General features: G+C 50.8%; 7 protein-coding genes across 7 annotated transcripts; 3 read left to right on the top strand and 4 right to left on the bottom strand.

Annotated features, from left to right (window-relative positions):
- Positions 1-142: 142 nt before the first annotated feature.
- On the bottom strand, positions 143-2,730 carry abd1 (mRNA (guanine-N7)-methyltransferase). The gene is made up of 4 exons (XM_071026730.1): positions 2,369-2,730; positions 533-2,157; positions 316-482; positions 143-262 (listed from the first exon to the last, which is right to left on the bottom strand). Exons 1-4 carry the CDS (start codon positions 2,543-2,545, stop codon positions 228-230), a joined length of 2,004 nt encoding a protein of 667 aa, XP_070889474.1. The 5' UTR covers positions 2,546-2,730; the 3' UTR covers positions 143-227.
- Positions 2,731-5,403, bottom strand: BJX67DRAFT_286439 (cytochrome P450). The gene is made up of 6 exons (XM_071026729.1): positions 5,331-5,403; positions 4,424-5,275; positions 4,184-4,366; positions 3,788-4,119; positions 3,295-3,715; positions 2,731-3,224 (listed from the first exon to the last, which is right to left on the bottom strand). The coding sequence occupies exons 2-6, from the start codon at positions 5,067-5,069 to the stop codon at positions 2,917-2,919; spliced, it is 1,890 nt and encodes a 629-aa protein (XP_070889473.1). The 5' UTR covers positions 5,070-5,275; positions 5,331-5,403; the 3' UTR covers positions 2,731-2,916.
- Positions 5,404-7,377: 1,974 nt separating this feature from the next.
- On the top strand, positions 7,378-8,167 carry BJX67DRAFT_378454 (uncharacterized protein; the record flags this gene model as incomplete). The annotated part of the gene is made up of 2 exons (XM_071032346.1): positions 7,378-7,898; positions 7,957-8,167. The coding sequence occupies 2 exons, from the start codon at positions 7,378-7,380 to the stop codon at positions 8,165-8,167; spliced, it is 732 nt and encodes a 243-aa protein (XP_070889472.1).
- Positions 8,168-8,672: 505 nt separating this feature from the next.
- Positions 8,673-10,276, top strand: BJX67DRAFT_378453 (FAD-dependent oxidoreductase; the record flags this gene model as incomplete). Its single annotated transcript, XM_071032345.1, has 4 exons — positions 8,673-8,968; positions 9,052-9,323; positions 9,406-9,776; positions 9,833-10,276. 4 exons carry the CDS (start codon positions 8,673-8,675, stop codon positions 10,274-10,276), a joined length of 1,383 nt encoding a protein of 460 aa, XP_070889471.1.
- Positions 10,226-12,036, bottom strand: BJX67DRAFT_286351 (uncharacterized protein). Its single transcript, XM_071026728.1, has 4 exons — positions 11,991-12,036; positions 11,366-11,914; positions 11,231-11,314; positions 10,226-11,176 (listed from the first exon to the last, which is right to left on the bottom strand). The coding sequence occupies exons 2-4, from the start codon at positions 11,865-11,867 to the stop codon at positions 10,413-10,415; spliced, it is 1,350 nt and encodes a 449-aa protein (XP_070889470.1). The 5' UTR covers positions 11,868-11,914; positions 11,991-12,036; the 3' UTR covers positions 10,226-10,412.
- A 180-nt stretch (positions 12,037-12,216) lies between these two features.
- Positions 12,217-14,014, top strand: cox15 (cytochrome c oxidase assembly protein cox15). Its single transcript, XM_071028383.1, has 2 exons — positions 12,217-12,681; positions 12,734-14,014. Exons 1-2 carry the CDS (start codon positions 12,308-12,310, stop codon positions 13,854-13,856), a joined length of 1,497 nt encoding a protein of 498 aa, XP_070889469.1. The 5' UTR covers positions 12,217-12,307; the 3' UTR covers positions 13,857-14,014.
- BJX67DRAFT_345871 (uncharacterized protein) lies at positions 14,015-15,340 on the bottom strand. The gene has a single exon (XM_071028382.1). The coding sequence runs from the start codon at positions 15,040-15,042 to the stop codon at positions 14,212-14,214; it is 831 nt and encodes a 276-aa protein (XP_070889468.1). The 5' UTR covers positions 15,043-15,340; the 3' UTR covers positions 14,015-14,211.
- Positions 15,341-15,393: the final 53 nt, after the last annotated feature.

Below are 15,393 nucleotides of genomic sequence, written 5' to 3'. Positions count from 1 at the left end.
AAACGAGGTATCAAATTTGCTCTTTGTGAAGCCAACAAAGGAAACCGCCCGTAACTAGCAGACAGGCCAGAAAGTAGCTCCAACTTCGCTTCCGCGCCTTGCTGATTTCCAATTCCTTCCAAATATTCATTCCTCTGCGGCGGTGGGTATAGGAACCGGAAAAATGGTATATATTACAAGTAATGGTAGTAGTTTGACAAGCCACAAGGTCGGTGAGGACTGTATGTCTAGACCTTATAGAAACAGAATGCGTGGTAGAAGCCTAGTCGGTTAGTACGCTACAATTTATTTTGTGGAGGCACTCGAGAGTCTTACTTGCTGCCTCCTTCTCCTCATCGGTCATCAAGAGAGCACCAGTAGCCCTATCACGAACTCCCATCCGCTCGCTCAGTGGACCAAGCTCTGCGTCGTTCTTTTCATCTCGCCACACCTCTAGAAATGGCTTGCGATATTGGAGCTCGAGGTTGTAGTCTTCAGTCAAGCTATCAGACATTGTCAGCGGGGGTTGCACCTCCTTAAGGTAAATACTTACGCTCGGAAAGCCTCCCAAGGCACTACATACTCTGGGATCTCTTCGACAGCTTCCTCCATGAAGTAACTATACTTCCAGCCGAAAGGAGGCCGGAAAACCCCATCTTCAGGCGTGGAGGTAGGGAATCGGACGCGGTAAATAGAATTGCCCCACTCTAACGTTTTATCATCCTCTTCAACTTCCCCATCTTCGGCCTCTGCATCCTCCGGTTTCGCTGCGGCTTCGTGTTCTTTCCGTTTGGCGTGGTATGCTGCCACCTGTGCACTGATGACATCCGAGTTCGGGCCGACTCCAAGAAAACGGCCACCTTTTTTGAGACATCCAGCTACGTTACGTAGCATCTGCCTGGCTTTTTCTTCGCTTTCAAAAGCGTAGTGCATCGTGAACATGGACGCGACGACATCGAAACCGCCGCCACCCCATCGCGATGCCATGACAGATCCACCAGGTCCGACGTTAGCGTCGATGCCTACTTGTTGTACAATAGGGACGTCCCCCAGCCATTCGCCGAAACAGTCTTTGGGTGCGAATTCCGCGTGAAAGATGGGCCCACGGCGTTGCCGGGGACCTCTGCCAGTTTTCATAGAGTTATAGCGGTCCCTCGCTTGTGCAATAGATATCTCAGCAGGGTCAAGCCCGACGTAGAGATCAACCCGTTGCGGTGCCAGCTGCCATTTACCCAAGTCGCCACCTTTCCCGCAGCCCAGGTCGATCACCAGCAGTCGTTTGTCCTCTATGGGTTGCGGCGCCACGCCATTTACCCAGTCTTTCGTATCAAGGGACCGAGAAACAAACTCCTCGCTAGGCGAGAATTTCTGGATAAGGGTACTTTTGACCCAGTTATTGAATGTTCGCAATCCCTTGATCTTACTTTCAGTTTTCCGCCACTCTCTGCCGCGTTGAGGAACGGCGTTGTAATGTTGACGAACGATGTCGGTCACGCCTCGGAGCTGGGAAGTTCGCATAGCATCTTCCGCCTGAGCGCGCTCTCTTTCTTCTTGTCTCTTGCGGATGGTTTCAGGGTTTACGAGGCCCATCCGCGCGCCGCCACCTGGCCGTTTCCGCTGCCGTGATTGCTCTTCGGGTGTAGGTGAACGACGAGGAGGGAGGGGTGACGGAGATCTAGTCGACAATTGGCTTCGATTCCTTTCGGCCGCATTATCGTCGGCATCGCGCCGGGAATAGACAGATGGCGGAGCTGGCCCAGCCCTTCGCAGCTTCTGATGCCGTTGTTGAACTCGCTTGCGTTTGGAACTTGTGCGATCCGTTGTACTTTGTGCCTTGTCCTCCCCCTCTTCGGTTACCTTCCGCTTCTTATCGATTGGTGAGCCACCCTGATCCTTCGAAGCTGCAGCTGCAGGGGAATCATGATCCCGATTCTTCTCAGCCGGGACGTCCACAGGTCTGGATCTTTCTAAAGTGGGTGGCGAGTGCATCGGTGCGGAAACGGAATACGCGTTGGCTTTTTCCTCAAGAAGAGGTGGTAGCTGATCAGTTTTTTGCTCGGTGGGCTGTATATGTGGTGGTTCGCGCGGAAAGGTAGAGGACGGAGGTTGTTCCGATGGAGAGGCTGGAGCTCGGTTCTGTAACTCCGGTTTTGCTATTAAGTGGGGATCGTTGGGAAGCTATTGAACGTGCACCGAACGAAATAGATTAGCGGAGAAGTCTTCCTTCATAATAAATTCAGCGGCCAGTGAGCTCAGAATGACTGGTCAAGTCACGACAACGATGGCTCCTGGAGCCGTTTCATCACATTGTCTTCTGAAGAATGTGGCTTTTCTTCAAAGGGTCGAAAAAATCATACGGACACGCGTACTCTCGACAGGAAAAACGTACCGGGCAAGAGAGTTCCTGCACCTGAGCATCTACAGGAAGCTGGTTGGGATGCGAGAGAGGAGGTCCAGGTTCATCGGCGTGTTGATGCCGGAGGTGGTGGTCCTCCCAGCTGTCCCGTGCGGCGTCATACATGGCGCCTCCGATTACTTGTCGCTCAGGCTGTTGGTTGTCCGCCATGAAAAATAACAGTCCATATCTTGGCTAATTTCTTGTGAAGCAAAAATGGGAAATAATATGCAGAAAGGAACGGGAACTCGCCGGGTGAGCGCGATGACTGAGCTGTGTTGGTTCTGTTGCTTGAGCTTGAGGCTCAACCCGTGGTTGACCATTTTTTCCCTTTCCGCATTCGGAAGTCGATCAGCCTGCTGGACGATCTATGAGATTTGCTGATGGCATCCAATGTCCTCAGTATCAAAGAATCACATACTCCGGAATCGTCTCTATAATCGGAGTACCTTGCTTCTAATGCACATACAATACAAGCGGGGATCAGGATGAGGGTCAGAGTCGACTTGACAACCCAGTCTCCAATTGGCATGTATAAAAGTCTATTTCTTCACTCTTTCCTTGAACACGAGACGATAACACGGCACACGTGTGATGAAGCAATCCAGCGGCCCCGTCCCCCCTAACGTGTCTATCGATAGCGGCTCTTCTCCAGATGGGAATTCAAGATCAAACTCCCGGACTATTGTCGCCAAGAGCAGCCTCAACTCCATCATCGCAAATGGCTTGCCGACGCATGAATATGGTCCCCTTGAGAACGGAATAAAGGCCTCTTTTCGTATGACCATCTCGGGAATGCTGAACCATCTTTCTGGGACGAATTTTTCTGGCTCTCGAAAATTGCGTGGATCTATCCATCATTCTAATATCAGCTCTCTTGATCGAAAGCGTCAATTTCGGGACTTTCAGAATTAGCTTACCTCTATGTGTGGTGTAAGTTGGGACTGAAACGGTGGTTCGCGGTGGGATGTGAGTCCCGGCAATGGTTAACCCATCTGGACCTGTCTCTCGGGGTAGCCCGCTGGGAGTTGGTGGACAAAGACGCAGGCTTTCGTTGATACATCCATCTAAGTACGGTTTGCCCATCAGAACCGAGTGATATAGCAGCTCTCCCGGGTCCACTGATGCTTCAATTTCCTCGCGTAATTTCTGAAACGTTTTGGGATGTTTTGCTAGAAAAAATAGAGCACTACTTAAAGCGCATGCAGTAGTATCACTGCCCGCAATGACGGCAAGCTCAGTATCGAAAACAAGGTCCTGGTCAGTAGCTTTTCCGTCGTGGCTAGAGCTAGAGTGGAAGTCGCGAATAAGGTAGCTAAAGAGGTCGTGTGAGAGGTCTGCCTGTTGTTTCCGTTAATATGCAAACTCCAGTTCGCCCTAGAAAATGCCGTTTATCCAGCCTCGTTCACGAACCTTCTTCCTTTCACTGATGTAGTGTGTATACCACTCGATCAGCTTTGTTGTTCGGCTTTTGATAACGGGTAGATTCCGAGCCAGAATGATGGGCCAGGGGGCCCATAATAGCAGACACGCAATCGGTGCGTATTCTTTCAACTGATTCAGCATAGTATGTGATGTGCCGCGTAGCATATTGAACGACTTCCCTGAGACTAGTATGCCCATTGAATCCCACGCAAAACTTGTCACTAAGTTCGTAACCTCAAGCGGCCTTCCTTCTCGCAATCGCACTATTTCGAGAAATGTCTGGCAATGACGGAGAATATGTGGTTCATATCCCGCCAACGCTTCGTTCTCGTTAGCTCACGAATCCAGATTTTTGCGTCTTGGGGAGTTGAGGTATGGGTGAACCTTGCGAGGTGAAAGCACGATCCCATAGTCGTCTTCTCTTGGAATGAAAAGCTTTGCTTCTGGTCATTTGGAGGGATTTATGGGGGTAGTTCATATCGTAGAATGGCCCTTTTGTGCATTTTGTGCTGATACCGTAGATATCCTTTATTACGCCAGGGTCGTTGATTGAGATCTCGTTGGGTTCTAGACCTGTGAGTGTACTGAAGGAATGAATAGATTTTCGGTGGGAGAAGCCCATACTAATTCGAACAAAATCCCCGTAGTCCTGATGGAGCTGGTGGACTTGGAGTTGCCACTGCGATCTGAGGACAGCGTCGCGGACGGACCATATAGAGCTTAGACGTGCCGTTCGAGGACCTGGGAAGTGTCTGAGTGGATGAAAGAAGTACCGATAGGTGAATATGGACAAGCAGAGACCGGAGTCAAAGCTGAGCAGCAAGAGAGCTAGTCGGAGATTGAAAGACGTCGAGCTGAAGAAGAAGACAGGGAGGCTGAGACTGAGAAGAAGAGGAGCGAAGAAGACATAGAACAGAGCCTCAGCATGCCGGTCCCAGTCGCCCTTGATGAAAATGTTCAAATGGGTGGAGATTCCAGCGGCACAAACAAGTAGGCACGCTATGGCAAAGTAAGCCATTTTCAAAAGGCCACTGGCCGTCTTGGAATACGGTTCGGAAGAGAACAACGACAACCTTCCGCCCTTCCCCTTTTGACATATAAAGTAGCGAGGCTGGATCCTGATAGTAAATACCCGTCTTTTCTCCGCTCGATCTGTGCTACCAACCCAAGTCTCCGGGGACCTCGGGGAATGGACTTCAGCCATGGTGTTTCCAGCCTGGATTCCGAGGCGCTTGGACAGTTCCTGACGGGAACCAGCTCCAAAAGGCATCTTCGTCTGGGGAGCGCTTCTAGACGCGTGTCAAGTCATCGAGTCATACAGCGGGAGGTCCTTGAGCATAGGTGCGTTGGAGAACGCTGTACAATATGCACGCAATGCTGAAATGAGCACTGAATGGACCGGTAGTATCAAATAGTTTCTCGGGGACACGTCCGCTAATGTTGAGGAAGGCATCGGAATTGTTCTGCATGCATGGAGTGCTGTTTGTTAATAACTCCTTGCTTTTGATATTGGATAGGAATTTGAACTCATCTCTGATTCTTAAGAGGTAGAATCGATTCGAAACACTACGATGGCGGAAGATGTGCTTTGTTCTCCTAAAGCCATGGTTGCTTGTGACAACATTCCTAGAAGTCAACAGTTTGCAGAAAACTCTTGAAGCGCAGGGTCTTTTTGAAGGAAACGGCTCTTGCTCCTTTATACAGCTGTCCCCCACTCTATGCATCATGGACCTAGGCGTCTACCAAGTCGGTTAGGAAGAGTACGTTAAGGATAACGACGAAAAAGCCCCGAATGCATAAATCACAACCCGTCTAAATACTAATGGATCGTCGACGAATCACCTCATCTGACTCTTCAGATTCATTTTCTCGTCACGGCCCCAGATGGCGAGCCAGCCCTTGACTGACGCACTAGAAGATTCGAGCTCTGCAAAACAAGCATTACGGACGCTCTCCCTCTGTATCACCTCGAGTGCCTTCCGGATGTTCCGAGGTGATCCTGATTCCAGGGCTTTGGCGACCCACTCCCCCCCGGGGGCTTGGAGTGCACGGATTATAGGGTACGAAAACTCGTGGTTTCGAAGGTCTTCCGCTAGAGCTCCCTTTGCTTTTGCATATTCAGATGAGTAGACGTTCTTGAAGTCGTTCTGAAGCTGCGAACACCAGCTACATGAAGAGAGATAGTCAGCCAAGAACCCTATGTCGATAGAGTGGGGCCATACGCAAGAGTCGTTAGGGTTTCATCGGCAGATTTATTTTCGAGGGTCAATTGGCCCATCAGGCGGAATAAGGCACCCGTCTTCAAAGACGCCATCTTGCGGTACGCGGCCATCCGTCCGTCCGCATTGCTTGGCAAACAATCGAGGCCATCTCGGCGCCAAACCAGGGAGAGATCCTGGCCTTCCAGAATTTCTTCCAGACACTGCAGCAGGAATGGAGCGAGCTTTGGAAACCGTTGCACGGTCTGGTTGAGAATCTGTGTCACCCGGTAGTATGCCCTATTTGCTGTCTCCGAAGGACCATAGATCCGATGCGCGGCTGGCTTGCCCTTCCTAAAATCGCTGTTGTCGGATATCTGGCCCATTACGAGGCTTTCAGTATATGCCGGTAATTTCCATCAAAGTTTTAGCAGTACATAAACAGAGAGTGGCTTACGTCGTCCACCAGCATCAGACACAGATGGATGGCATCCATAATCTCTAGGATCATCTCGTACTTCAGCGGGTCGTTGTTCTTGAGATCCGGAGATAGCTTGTGTACGAAACCGGCCCAGTGATATTTCCCATAGATTTGGCGGATATAACTGTAAGGGCACTCAAGCGAGGTAATATCCTGTGGTCGTTTCCGGCCAATCATAATGGCTTTCTTCGATGTCGGCCATAGAAGTGGCAGTCGATCGACAAGCACGTAGAACATCGCTGGCACGATCCCAGCGGTGATTATCAGAGGAAGTGGTATGGACTGAAGAGAAGGAAGTCCAGACATGTTAGCTTCAGGGCGAGTTGTTGAGTGGTAAAATAATAAGCTAGAAATTCTTGGTCCGGAAGCCCACGGGCCATGAGGCCTTCGCTCGCTATATATGCCACCGAAAGCAAAAGATAACCACTTCGACTCATCGTGGGAAGGCAAATATTGTTACGAGATGAAAGCATTATGCCTTTCGCGGAGTTACACTGCTCACGAGTGCCGTCGTAGACTATGGTTTGACGCATAATGAGATTGGGAATACCCGCTAGCCATTATCCGAAAAGCCAAGCTGAAACTGTTTGGACCCATCGGATATGACCGTAGTCCTTCGAGGCCAAAGGGCTGCAGCAGTCCGTTTCAATCTCAAGGGGCCATGAGGGGCTTCGCGCCATACGTATCCTTGCTGCTTGGGAAAGAAGTGTAACACCAGGCTAAGTGAATCAATGCAACGGGGAAAGACGATAGGGGAGGGGTAGGATAGCCGGAATATGGTAAGGGGGAGCTTCGGGATTGCCTCGCTACCGTGCCGGTGATATATCTTTTATAAAGGCCCTTCGAGCGTTATCGATTCGACTTGCACGTTCACTATTGCAGTTACAACCTCACTTGACATGGATGGATTCAGTGCGAGCCTTGAGCCCCCTCCTGAGTATGTCAGGGTCAAATGGATTGTTGACCTCCTTGTCGCTGGTATGGGAGTCGGATGGCTCGTCCACTATATTGCCATGGCCTACATTTCCCTCAAGGACCAAACATACTGCTTAAATACTATGGCTCTCTGTGCTGATTTTGCATGGGAGCTGACGCAGGTCTTTGTCTATCCACCCAGTGACCAGGGCGAGCTCATTGCGATTGTTCTGGCCTTGTTGATCAATATCTTCATCATGTATGGGGCAGTCCAAGCCGTTCCAAACGAGTGGAGGCATTCCACACTGGTCCAACAAAACGCCCCGCTGATATTTGTGGCTACAACGGCGCTTTGGTTTGGAGGAATGATTTCTCTAGCTGCCCAATTAGGACCAGCTCATGCCTATAGCATTGGCGCGATTATATGCCAAATGCTCATCAGTGTCGGCCAGATCTGCCAGCTGCTAAGCCGCAACAATAGCCGCGGAGCATCATACACAATATGGTATGCTCCTCACCCGCGTCAATGTCGTTTAAGTTGAGCGACTAAATTCAAGGCCTAGGTTGTCAAGATTCATCGGCTCAACGTTTACCGTAGGATTTGCGGCCCTTCGATACGTCTATTGGCCGGAAGCTTTCTCGTGGCTAGGAGAGCCCCTCATACTGTGGGTTGTAACGGTCTTTTTCGTGTCGGAGTTCGCGTATGGTTATTGCCTTTTCCGTATCAAACAGGAGGAAGCGCCATCTAGAGGATTCGATCATAAGAAGGAATAAGGGCTGGATAAGACCCGTGCGAAAGCGGAGGAGCGTGTCGTGTACCTAGCAGCGAATGTCATACTATCTGCAAATGTGTTTGGCCCATGAGTTAAATTTGTGTCCTCAAAAGACGAGAACATGTGCAAACACCGCTGCGCAGCAGAGAGTCACATCCATAGGTCTCACATGTGCTACTCTTAGCCTGTGCGCGTGACTGGGGTTGATTCGCATCTCCCGACCTCGCGCATACATACGGCGGGATGTCTCACAGGCGATAGCTGCAGCGAACCGCGCATGTGTTTCTGGTAAATAGGCAACAGTCCGGAGTTAGGAGTTTCTTAGGTCGACTTTGCAACGTATTCGGCCGGGGGGGCTTGTGAAACAACGCGGTATGGAATGCATATCGTGATCTTCGGTTAACTCAACAGACACCGTGCTTCTAGACTCGATATAGAACCCTCAACCCGGCTCACCCGTACGAAAACAGACATATCGTCTCGAGAAAGGCAAAAGGAGGCGGACCATGACGAGTTCATCAAAGTTTCGGGTCATAATCGTTGGAGGCTCAGTCGCAGGATTGACGCTTGCACATTGCCTCCATCGTGCCGGTATAGATTACATCGTTCTTGAGAAAGGAAATCAGATAGCACCCGAGCTAGGGGCTTCAATCGGTATTATGCCCAATGGAGCACGAATCCTGGAGCAGCTCGGCCTTCTCGAGCATCTCGAGCGGTGCGCTGAGCCTCTGAATGTAGCTCAGATTACCTTCCCCGATGGGTTCGCCGTCGAGAGTCAATATCCGCAGGTTCTTCATCAAAGGTTAAGTCGCATCCCAGTTCAACCCTACACATAGAAGTATGAGTTGGCATTGTTACTAACTGTTATGACCTTGCGTCAATTAGATTTGGCTTCCCTCTCACATTTTTGACGAGAAGGGAGTTCCTTAGAATCGTATACGAAACTCATCCGAATAAGTCAAATATCCTCACGAATAAAAGGGTGACTGAGGTGAGACGCCTCCATAATGGGATATGTGCGGCCACGGACGATGGTAGCGTGTACGAGGGAGGCCTTATTGTCGGCGCCGATGGGGTTCATAGTCGGATTAGGTCGGAAATATGGCGATGGGCTGACGAAGAGTTCCCTGGGGCTATATCAGCCGGAGAAAAGGCGAGTAAGTCTCCTTGATATCATCCTCTCTGAATATCCGCCGGCGCGCTTGTTTGCATATGCAAATCATCTGATGATACTTCTAGGTATGACGGTCGAGTATGCGTGTGTCTTTGGGATCTCATCCGGAGTTAGGAGTCTCAAAGCGGGTGCACAAATCAACGCCTTTCTAGAAAAAGCTGCAATCATAACAGTCCATGGCATGGACGGGCGAGTGTTCTGGTTTCTCTTCAAGAAGCTTGATCGGAAGCACGTCTATCCTGCAGTGCCTCGGTTTTCAACCGATGACGCTGTAGAATTGTGTAACAATGTGCGAGATGTGCACCTGTATAAAGGGTTGCGTTTTGGAGACATCTGGAAGAACAGGGAGATTGCCTCGATGACGGCGTTGGAAGAGGGGCTGTTCAAGTCTTGGTTCTATGATCGGATGGTGTTGGTTGGAGACAGCGTCCACAAGGTGAGCGTTCCTGCCCGAGCGAGTCTCGCCCAGCTGAGTTAATATCGACATGCCAGATGACACCGAACTTTGGTCAAGGAGCAAACTGTTCAATCGAGGACGCCGCCAGCCTTGCCTCGTTGCTCCGTCAACTTCTCCTTGAGAACAATCCTCGCCAACCAGCGGACGCGCAAATTCGAGATGCTCTCCAGGCGTATCAAAATATGCGGTATCCTCGAGTGCGGCGCATATATGATGACTCGTGGACCGTCTGTCGCTTTCATGCTCGAGACAATGTCCTCTATAGACTGGTTGGCCGCTACTATACACCGTACGCTCCAAACCTGCCAGCCGATCTGGCTTCGAAAGCTTTCGCGGACGGAGATATCCTCCAGTTCCTACCCCTACCAGTACGCTCGGGGCCAGGTTGGGCACTGTACGGCAGAAATGCGGGATATACAGCTTTACCGTACGTGATGTTATTCGTTATGGTGGCCTTGGTAGTGCAGAGAATTGTCTAATATTCTGAAACGGCTTGATCTCGAATAACGGTGTACGATGCGAAACGCGAGCCTGAAACGCGAAGACGACATTCCGAGCACCACGCTTGTAAAAGAATCGCCGGAGTGCTAGTAATAGAAGTATAATAGCAGTAGATCATTGTGCCGTGGATGGTTTCTTTTTAGGGGGTTTGGCGTTCAAGACTTGTCTAATCCGTCGAATTTTAGCCCACCACTCTCGATCTTGAGCTCTCTTAGCGTCGTCATGTGGCTCTTCAATCACTGGGTCCTCCACCAAAGGAGCCTCGGATCCAGCACGGCTACCGATGGAGGCACCCGTTCGTATTTGGCGAAGATGTTTTACTCTGAGGGCTTGAGCCAAGACTTCCCAACCACTGTGCAGTGCATCTGTCTTCTCAGATGGCTTCCCTGAACCACTCTGGGCTTTCCCGTTGATCCATGGACAATATTCCATATGCTCGTTGACGACGTCTAACGGATGGAGGGCCGGTGCATCCCCCTTATCCTTCGGCTTGTAAATCCAAAGTCCTAGGCGTCGAAAGCATGCGCTACAAGCAGCTAGACCGGGCGCCCCATCCACAGAGTCCCAACCAAAGAATGCAAGGACAAATGCTGGCGTGTTGACTGAAGGAACACCTCGGATTGGATGTTCCGAAGGGTCTTCGCGGCCGCTTTCCAACTCAGGTTGCGGTGCTTCCGCGGTTCCAGGACGAGAGTTGGACTGTTTAAAAGCGTCATCGGGGAGAATAGATATAATATCCTCTGTACTGAAACCTTCTGGTGTCTGAAGTGAACCTAGATCTGGAAGCTGGTCGACAATTTCGACCAAATGGGAATAGCGTGTTCGTAAGCCGGAGACTGCGGTATCCGGATTTGCCAGCTGGAGTCGATGAATCGTAGCTAAGGGATGTCAGTAGACTGGTAACCGTCACGCCTTTCCTGGGCGAAACGAACCGTCACATCCTTTGTTCCGCCACGGGCAGCTGCCACCATGCTCCTGAACCATAAGATTTTCGTATTCCTGTACCAATTTCATGCCTATTGAAAATGAGCATTGAGCGCCTATGCAACTGGAGGTTTCCCACTCACGAACTTCCTTCCTTTCCTGTATCTTTTCGCTATCATAGCCATCCAGCTCGTCGAGCTCGTCAGGAATCTTGACAACGACAGAGCCCCCGCAGCCTCCCACACACGTAACACGCGCAACATCCGTACATATCCAGCCGCGTTTAGCCCATTCAACTTCATTTACCGCGGCAGGTTTTGGTGGCCATCGATCTACTCGGCGAAACGTCTCTAATCGCTCAAGAAATCGGTCGCGGTCCCAAGGGACGAAAGTAGGTCGGGTCTGCGAGGATACGGACGAAGCGCGAGACGGAGGCCGCGCAATCTTAGGGATATCTTTCCGGACCGAAGCAATAAGGTCATCATCTCGGCCGTTTAATCGTACCCTTTTAGCTGATGGAGCATGGTCGAGATGTGTCGCAGGGGTTTGGGGACCCGGTTTCGAGGATTCGGTCTTCGATGGTCTGGTCAAGGATTCTAGCACTCGGTGGAACTTGCGCTTCTTTGTTTCAAGGGCATAGGACATATTCTCAAGCGAAACCGAGAGGTTCGAACTTCAGTATGAACGCAAATCTACCATTTGGAGTGTCAAGAAGTCAGCTTCAGCACTCACATGGCCGAGCCTAGGCCAGAACGGGATATTTCATGCCTCAGGAATCAACTATTTTTGAGGCATGGCTCAGGATGCCATACGGAAGTCTTGCACGTATCCCAGGGATCTGTAAGAAGAAGACTTCATAAGTCAAATCTCTGCTTAAGATTCAGCGCGATCATGTTGGATGTCCTATTCAACTTGAGCTCTCATCACAATGCAGGTGAGGTTGTTTCGAGCCTTCCATTTGCTCCCCCCAAAATCTGCGGCTCTGATTGGCTTGATTTGATCTCTCCGAATTTCCGCCACGGTCTCGGGAGCAACGTTGGAGAATTTTCTCTTCCACAGGCCGAACTCCCATCGTTGTCGAGATCATGGCGTCTTGCAGGAGCTTCGTGCTTTTGTTCAGGCGCATTGCGCCTCAGCTATCTAAAGAGCTTTTCACTTGCCGACAATGCCTCAGGCGATCCCAGAACTATGGAACCAAAGCTCCTCTCCGCACCCCTTCCCTCTCCTTCCCCCCCAATGACCGTAGGATCAATCTGCCTTCCGTGAACGATAGGGTGAGGAAAGCGTTTGCTCGATGTGCTTCGGATACCGCTGCCGCCATTACTTCGAAGTCAGAGACGGCGAAATCGGGATTCCCCAGCGTTAGCGACAAGACCGTGGCATACTGGTTACTTGGGAGCGCAGTCAGCGTATTTGGTATCGTGGTGTTCGGAGGTCTCACTAGATTGACAGAGTCGGGGTATGCCGCGCTGGTAAAACCTTTCTGAGAAGATACTGACTGGACCGCAAAGATTGAGCATCACAGAATGGCGTCCCGTCACAGGGTCTCTACCTCCGGCGAACGCCGAAGACTGGGAATCCGAGTTCGCAAAGTACCGTGCCTCCCCTGAGTTCCAGCTCCTGAACCCGACTATGACCCTATCCGAATTCAAGTCGATTTACTACATGGAGTGGATTCACCGTCTCTGGGGTCGATTTGTTGGGTTGTCGTTCGTCCTACCAGCTGTCTACTTTGTCGCGAGGAGAAAGGTCAGCAAGCCAATGGCTCTCCGCCTAGGAGGGATCGCAGGCTTGATTGGGTTTCAGGGCTTTATTGGTTGGTGGATGGTCAAATCTGGACTGAAGGACGATCTCTTTGCTCCCGGCAGCCATCCTCGCGTGAGCCAATATCGTCTGACGGCGCATTTAGGTGCCGCATTCGCCTGCTATGTTGCGATGCTCTGGAACGGCCTAGCTATCTTGCGCTCTCATCGCCTCTTGTCTGACCCGGAGGCCGGGATCAAACTTCTTGACTCTCTTAAAGATCCCAACCTCAGGCTTTTCCGTCGTTCCGTTGCCGGTTTGGCCCTCCTGGTTTTCGTGACTGCCATGTCTGGTGCTCTTGTCGCTGGCCTGGATGCCGGGCTTATCTATAACGAGTTCCCGTACATGGGCAATGGCTTGGCGCCTCCCATGTCAGAACTGTTTGATGCAAGATATGCCCGCCACGAGGACCATTCAGACGTCTGGTGGAGAAACATGCTGGAAAACCCCTCTCTAGTGCAGTTAGACCACCGTATTCTGGCTATGACGACGTTTACGTGCGTCATGGCTCTCTGGGCTTACACGCGCATGTCACCCAACATGAAGCGCCTCCTTCCGCCGGCTGCAAAAAGGGGTGTTCATGGTGTTGTCGCCTTCGCATGGGTTCAGGTGGGACTTGGTCTGTCTACCCTGCTTTATCTTGTCCCGCTTCCTCTAGCTTCGGCGCACCAAGCTGGAAGTCTGTTTCTTCTGACCTGGGTCCTTATCCTTGGTAGCCGGGTCTGGCACCCGTCACGGACGGCGAAGCTGCTGCAGATGGCCGCAAAAGCCCGAGGTCATGCTCTGTCGAACGGAGTACGCTATGCTCCTCACAATTTGTATAAGCCCTAGAGGTGGGAGTTCTCGGAAAGAATTACTTCGCTCTCATGTTACTTACGATGAGCTCAGCACCGTCGCTGTATCATTATCGACATCTCTACTACTCATATCCCTTGTAAATCAATGGCAATATAAACTCGGTATACTACTCTAGTACTGCCTCTTTTTAGAACACCATCTCATCTGGATTATTTGTTTGTTTTCTGGATCGTCTCCAAGAGCTTAAGGTCAGCTGGGTACAGAGTATCGTGCGAACCGCCCATTGCAAGAAGACCGACGGGCCTCCGAGCCCCGTGTGAGGAAGAATTCGAGTAACAGCAGGAGGTGTCGGTCCATAACCAGAAGCACTCTGTTCCAACTAGCAATCTTACTTGCCGTGATACTTGATATCGAGAATTTTACCCTTGCTAACCCAAACGGCGGCCTCACCTGAGCTCTCAAAAGTCGGTTCGACAGCGATATCATCCTCCTCCTCGTCATCGTCGTAGTCAGCCTCATAATCAGTCTCAATGAGTTCCCTATCCCGGACTCTGTCTTCGATAGAGAGATACCTCATGTTAAAGTCCTTGAGAGCCTGTTTAGCCTTCTCCATCGCACATCCATGCGAGTTTCCGGGGCCGTCGCCATAAAGCTCCGAACACTCGTCTATCCAGGCCTCCCACGAGATCGCGTATAACCTACTAGCACCGTCAAGGACATTTGAGTCGTAACTGCTCTCATGGCTGCCTCCGTGAATTGAAGTGTTATCGTCGGCATAGGTAGGGCCAGTGGAAGGTCCAGGAACATAGTGCTGGGAAAGACTCTCAATAGAAGAACCCTTTTGACTGCCAGACCGTTTGCTTTTTGATGGTCGTTTTCTAGGTCGATTGGGCCGATTACGCTGTAAAGCACATACATCCCCGGATGCAGGTTGGAATTGATGAACCCTATGCTTAGGATCGCAGTAGTGAATGCATCTGCGGCGATTATATTGATAAGAACATCGTGGATTTGACTCGCACTCGCCATGACATGTCTGCCAGGTGCATCTTGAGCAGCGTCGCATGTTACCCCTATTTCTCCCCTCACAGACATCGCATATACCCGTGTGTGCCGCCATCCGCATTAGCCCTCCTTGACCGTCAGATGGGGACGGACCTGGAGGCACTCTAATAAGATGCGTGGGGTTGTGGGAGTATGACTTCTGTGTAGCGGGCATATGGAAGAAGGCGTATCTGCAGTAGAGAAGTTGTAGTTTGCAAAGTAGGGGATGTAAGCAGTTAGCATCGTCCAGCAGTCTGAGTGAGCGAATAGACAGCTAAGTAGCTTGAGAGTGGAATGTGTATAGATGACCGGGTGGAGAGTTGGCCAGCCTCAGTCCTTCTAGATTTGGTCACTCACTGGACGGGCCTTCTTAAAGCCTGGAATGTCAAAGGGATGTCAAAGGGATGTCAAATAATCTAAGATTATCGGCACTATCAACATACCATGAACTTCTGGGAAAAAATGTCTTTCCCAGATTAGCTAGTATCAAAATTGTTCCTCCAAACAGGTTCTATGCCTTAGGAAA

This window comes from Aspergillus lucknowensis (genome assembly GCF_044049455.1).
Source record: "Aspergillus lucknowensis strain CBS 449.75 chromosome Unknown BJX67scaffold_6, whole genome shotgun sequence".
Taxonomy (NCBI): Eukaryota; Fungi; Ascomycota; class Eurotiomycetes; order Eurotiales; family Aspergillaceae; genus Aspergillus; species Aspergillus lucknowensis.
Note: the sequence above shows the minus strand (reverse complement) of the source record. Positions and strands in the feature narration are given on the sequence as shown.

What these genes read in the sequence shown, in the direction of transcription:
- abd1 (XM_071026730.1), bottom strand. Translation starts at nt 2,545, where the DNA reads ATGGCGGACAACCAACAGCCTGAGCGACAAGTAATCGGAGGCGCCATG. An exon ending in TGCAGGAACTCTCTTGCCCG is followed by an intron (nt 2,158 to 2,368) that starts GTACGTTTTTCC and finishes CACGTTCAATAG; the next exon opens with CTTCCCAACGATCCCCACTT. An exon ending in TGAGGAGAAGGAGGCAGCAA is followed by an intron (nt 263 to 315) that starts GTAAGACTCTCG and finishes CTAACCGACTAG; the next exon opens with GCTTCTACCACGCATTCTGT.
- BJX67DRAFT_286439 (XM_071026729.1), bottom strand. Translation starts at nt 5,069, where the DNA reads ATGCCTTTTGGAGCTGGTTCCCGTCAGGAACTGTCCAAGCGCCTCGGA. An exon ending in TCGTGCTTTCACCTCGCAAG is followed by an intron (nt 4,120 to 4,183) that starts GTTCACCCATAC and finishes ACGAGAACGAAG; the next exon opens with CGTTGGCGGGATATGAACCA. An exon ending in AACTTACACCACACATAGAG is followed by an intron (nt 3,225 to 3,294) that starts GTAAGCTAATTC and finishes AATGATGGATAG; the next exon opens with ATCCACGCAATTTTCGAGAG.
- BJX67DRAFT_286351 (XM_071026728.1), bottom strand. Translation starts at nt 11,867, where the DNA reads ATGTCCTATGCCCTTGAAACAAAGAAGCGCAAGTTCCACCGAGTGCTA. An exon ending in ACAGGAAAGGAAGGAAGTTC is followed by an intron (nt 11,315 to 11,365) that starts GTGAGTGGGAAA and finishes CATTTTCAATAG; the next exon opens with GCATGAAATTGGTACAGGAA. An exon ending in GCGGAACAAAGGATGTGACG is followed by an intron (nt 11,177 to 11,230) that starts GTTCGTTTCGCC and finishes GACATCCCTTAG; the next exon opens with CTACGATTCATCGACTCCAG.
- cox15 (XM_071028383.1), top strand. Translation starts at nt 12,308, where the DNA reads ATGGCGTCTTGCAGGAGCTTCGTGCTTTTGTTCAGGCGCATTGCGCCT. An exon ending in ACTAGATTGACAGAGTCGGG is followed by an intron (nt 12,682 to 12,733) that starts GTATGCCGCGCT and finishes TGGACCGCAAAG; the next exon opens with ATTGAGCATCACAGAATGGC.
- BJX67DRAFT_345871 (XM_071028382.1), bottom strand. Translation starts at nt 15,042, where the DNA reads ATGCCCGCTACACAGAAGTCATACTCCCACAACCCCACGCATCTTATT.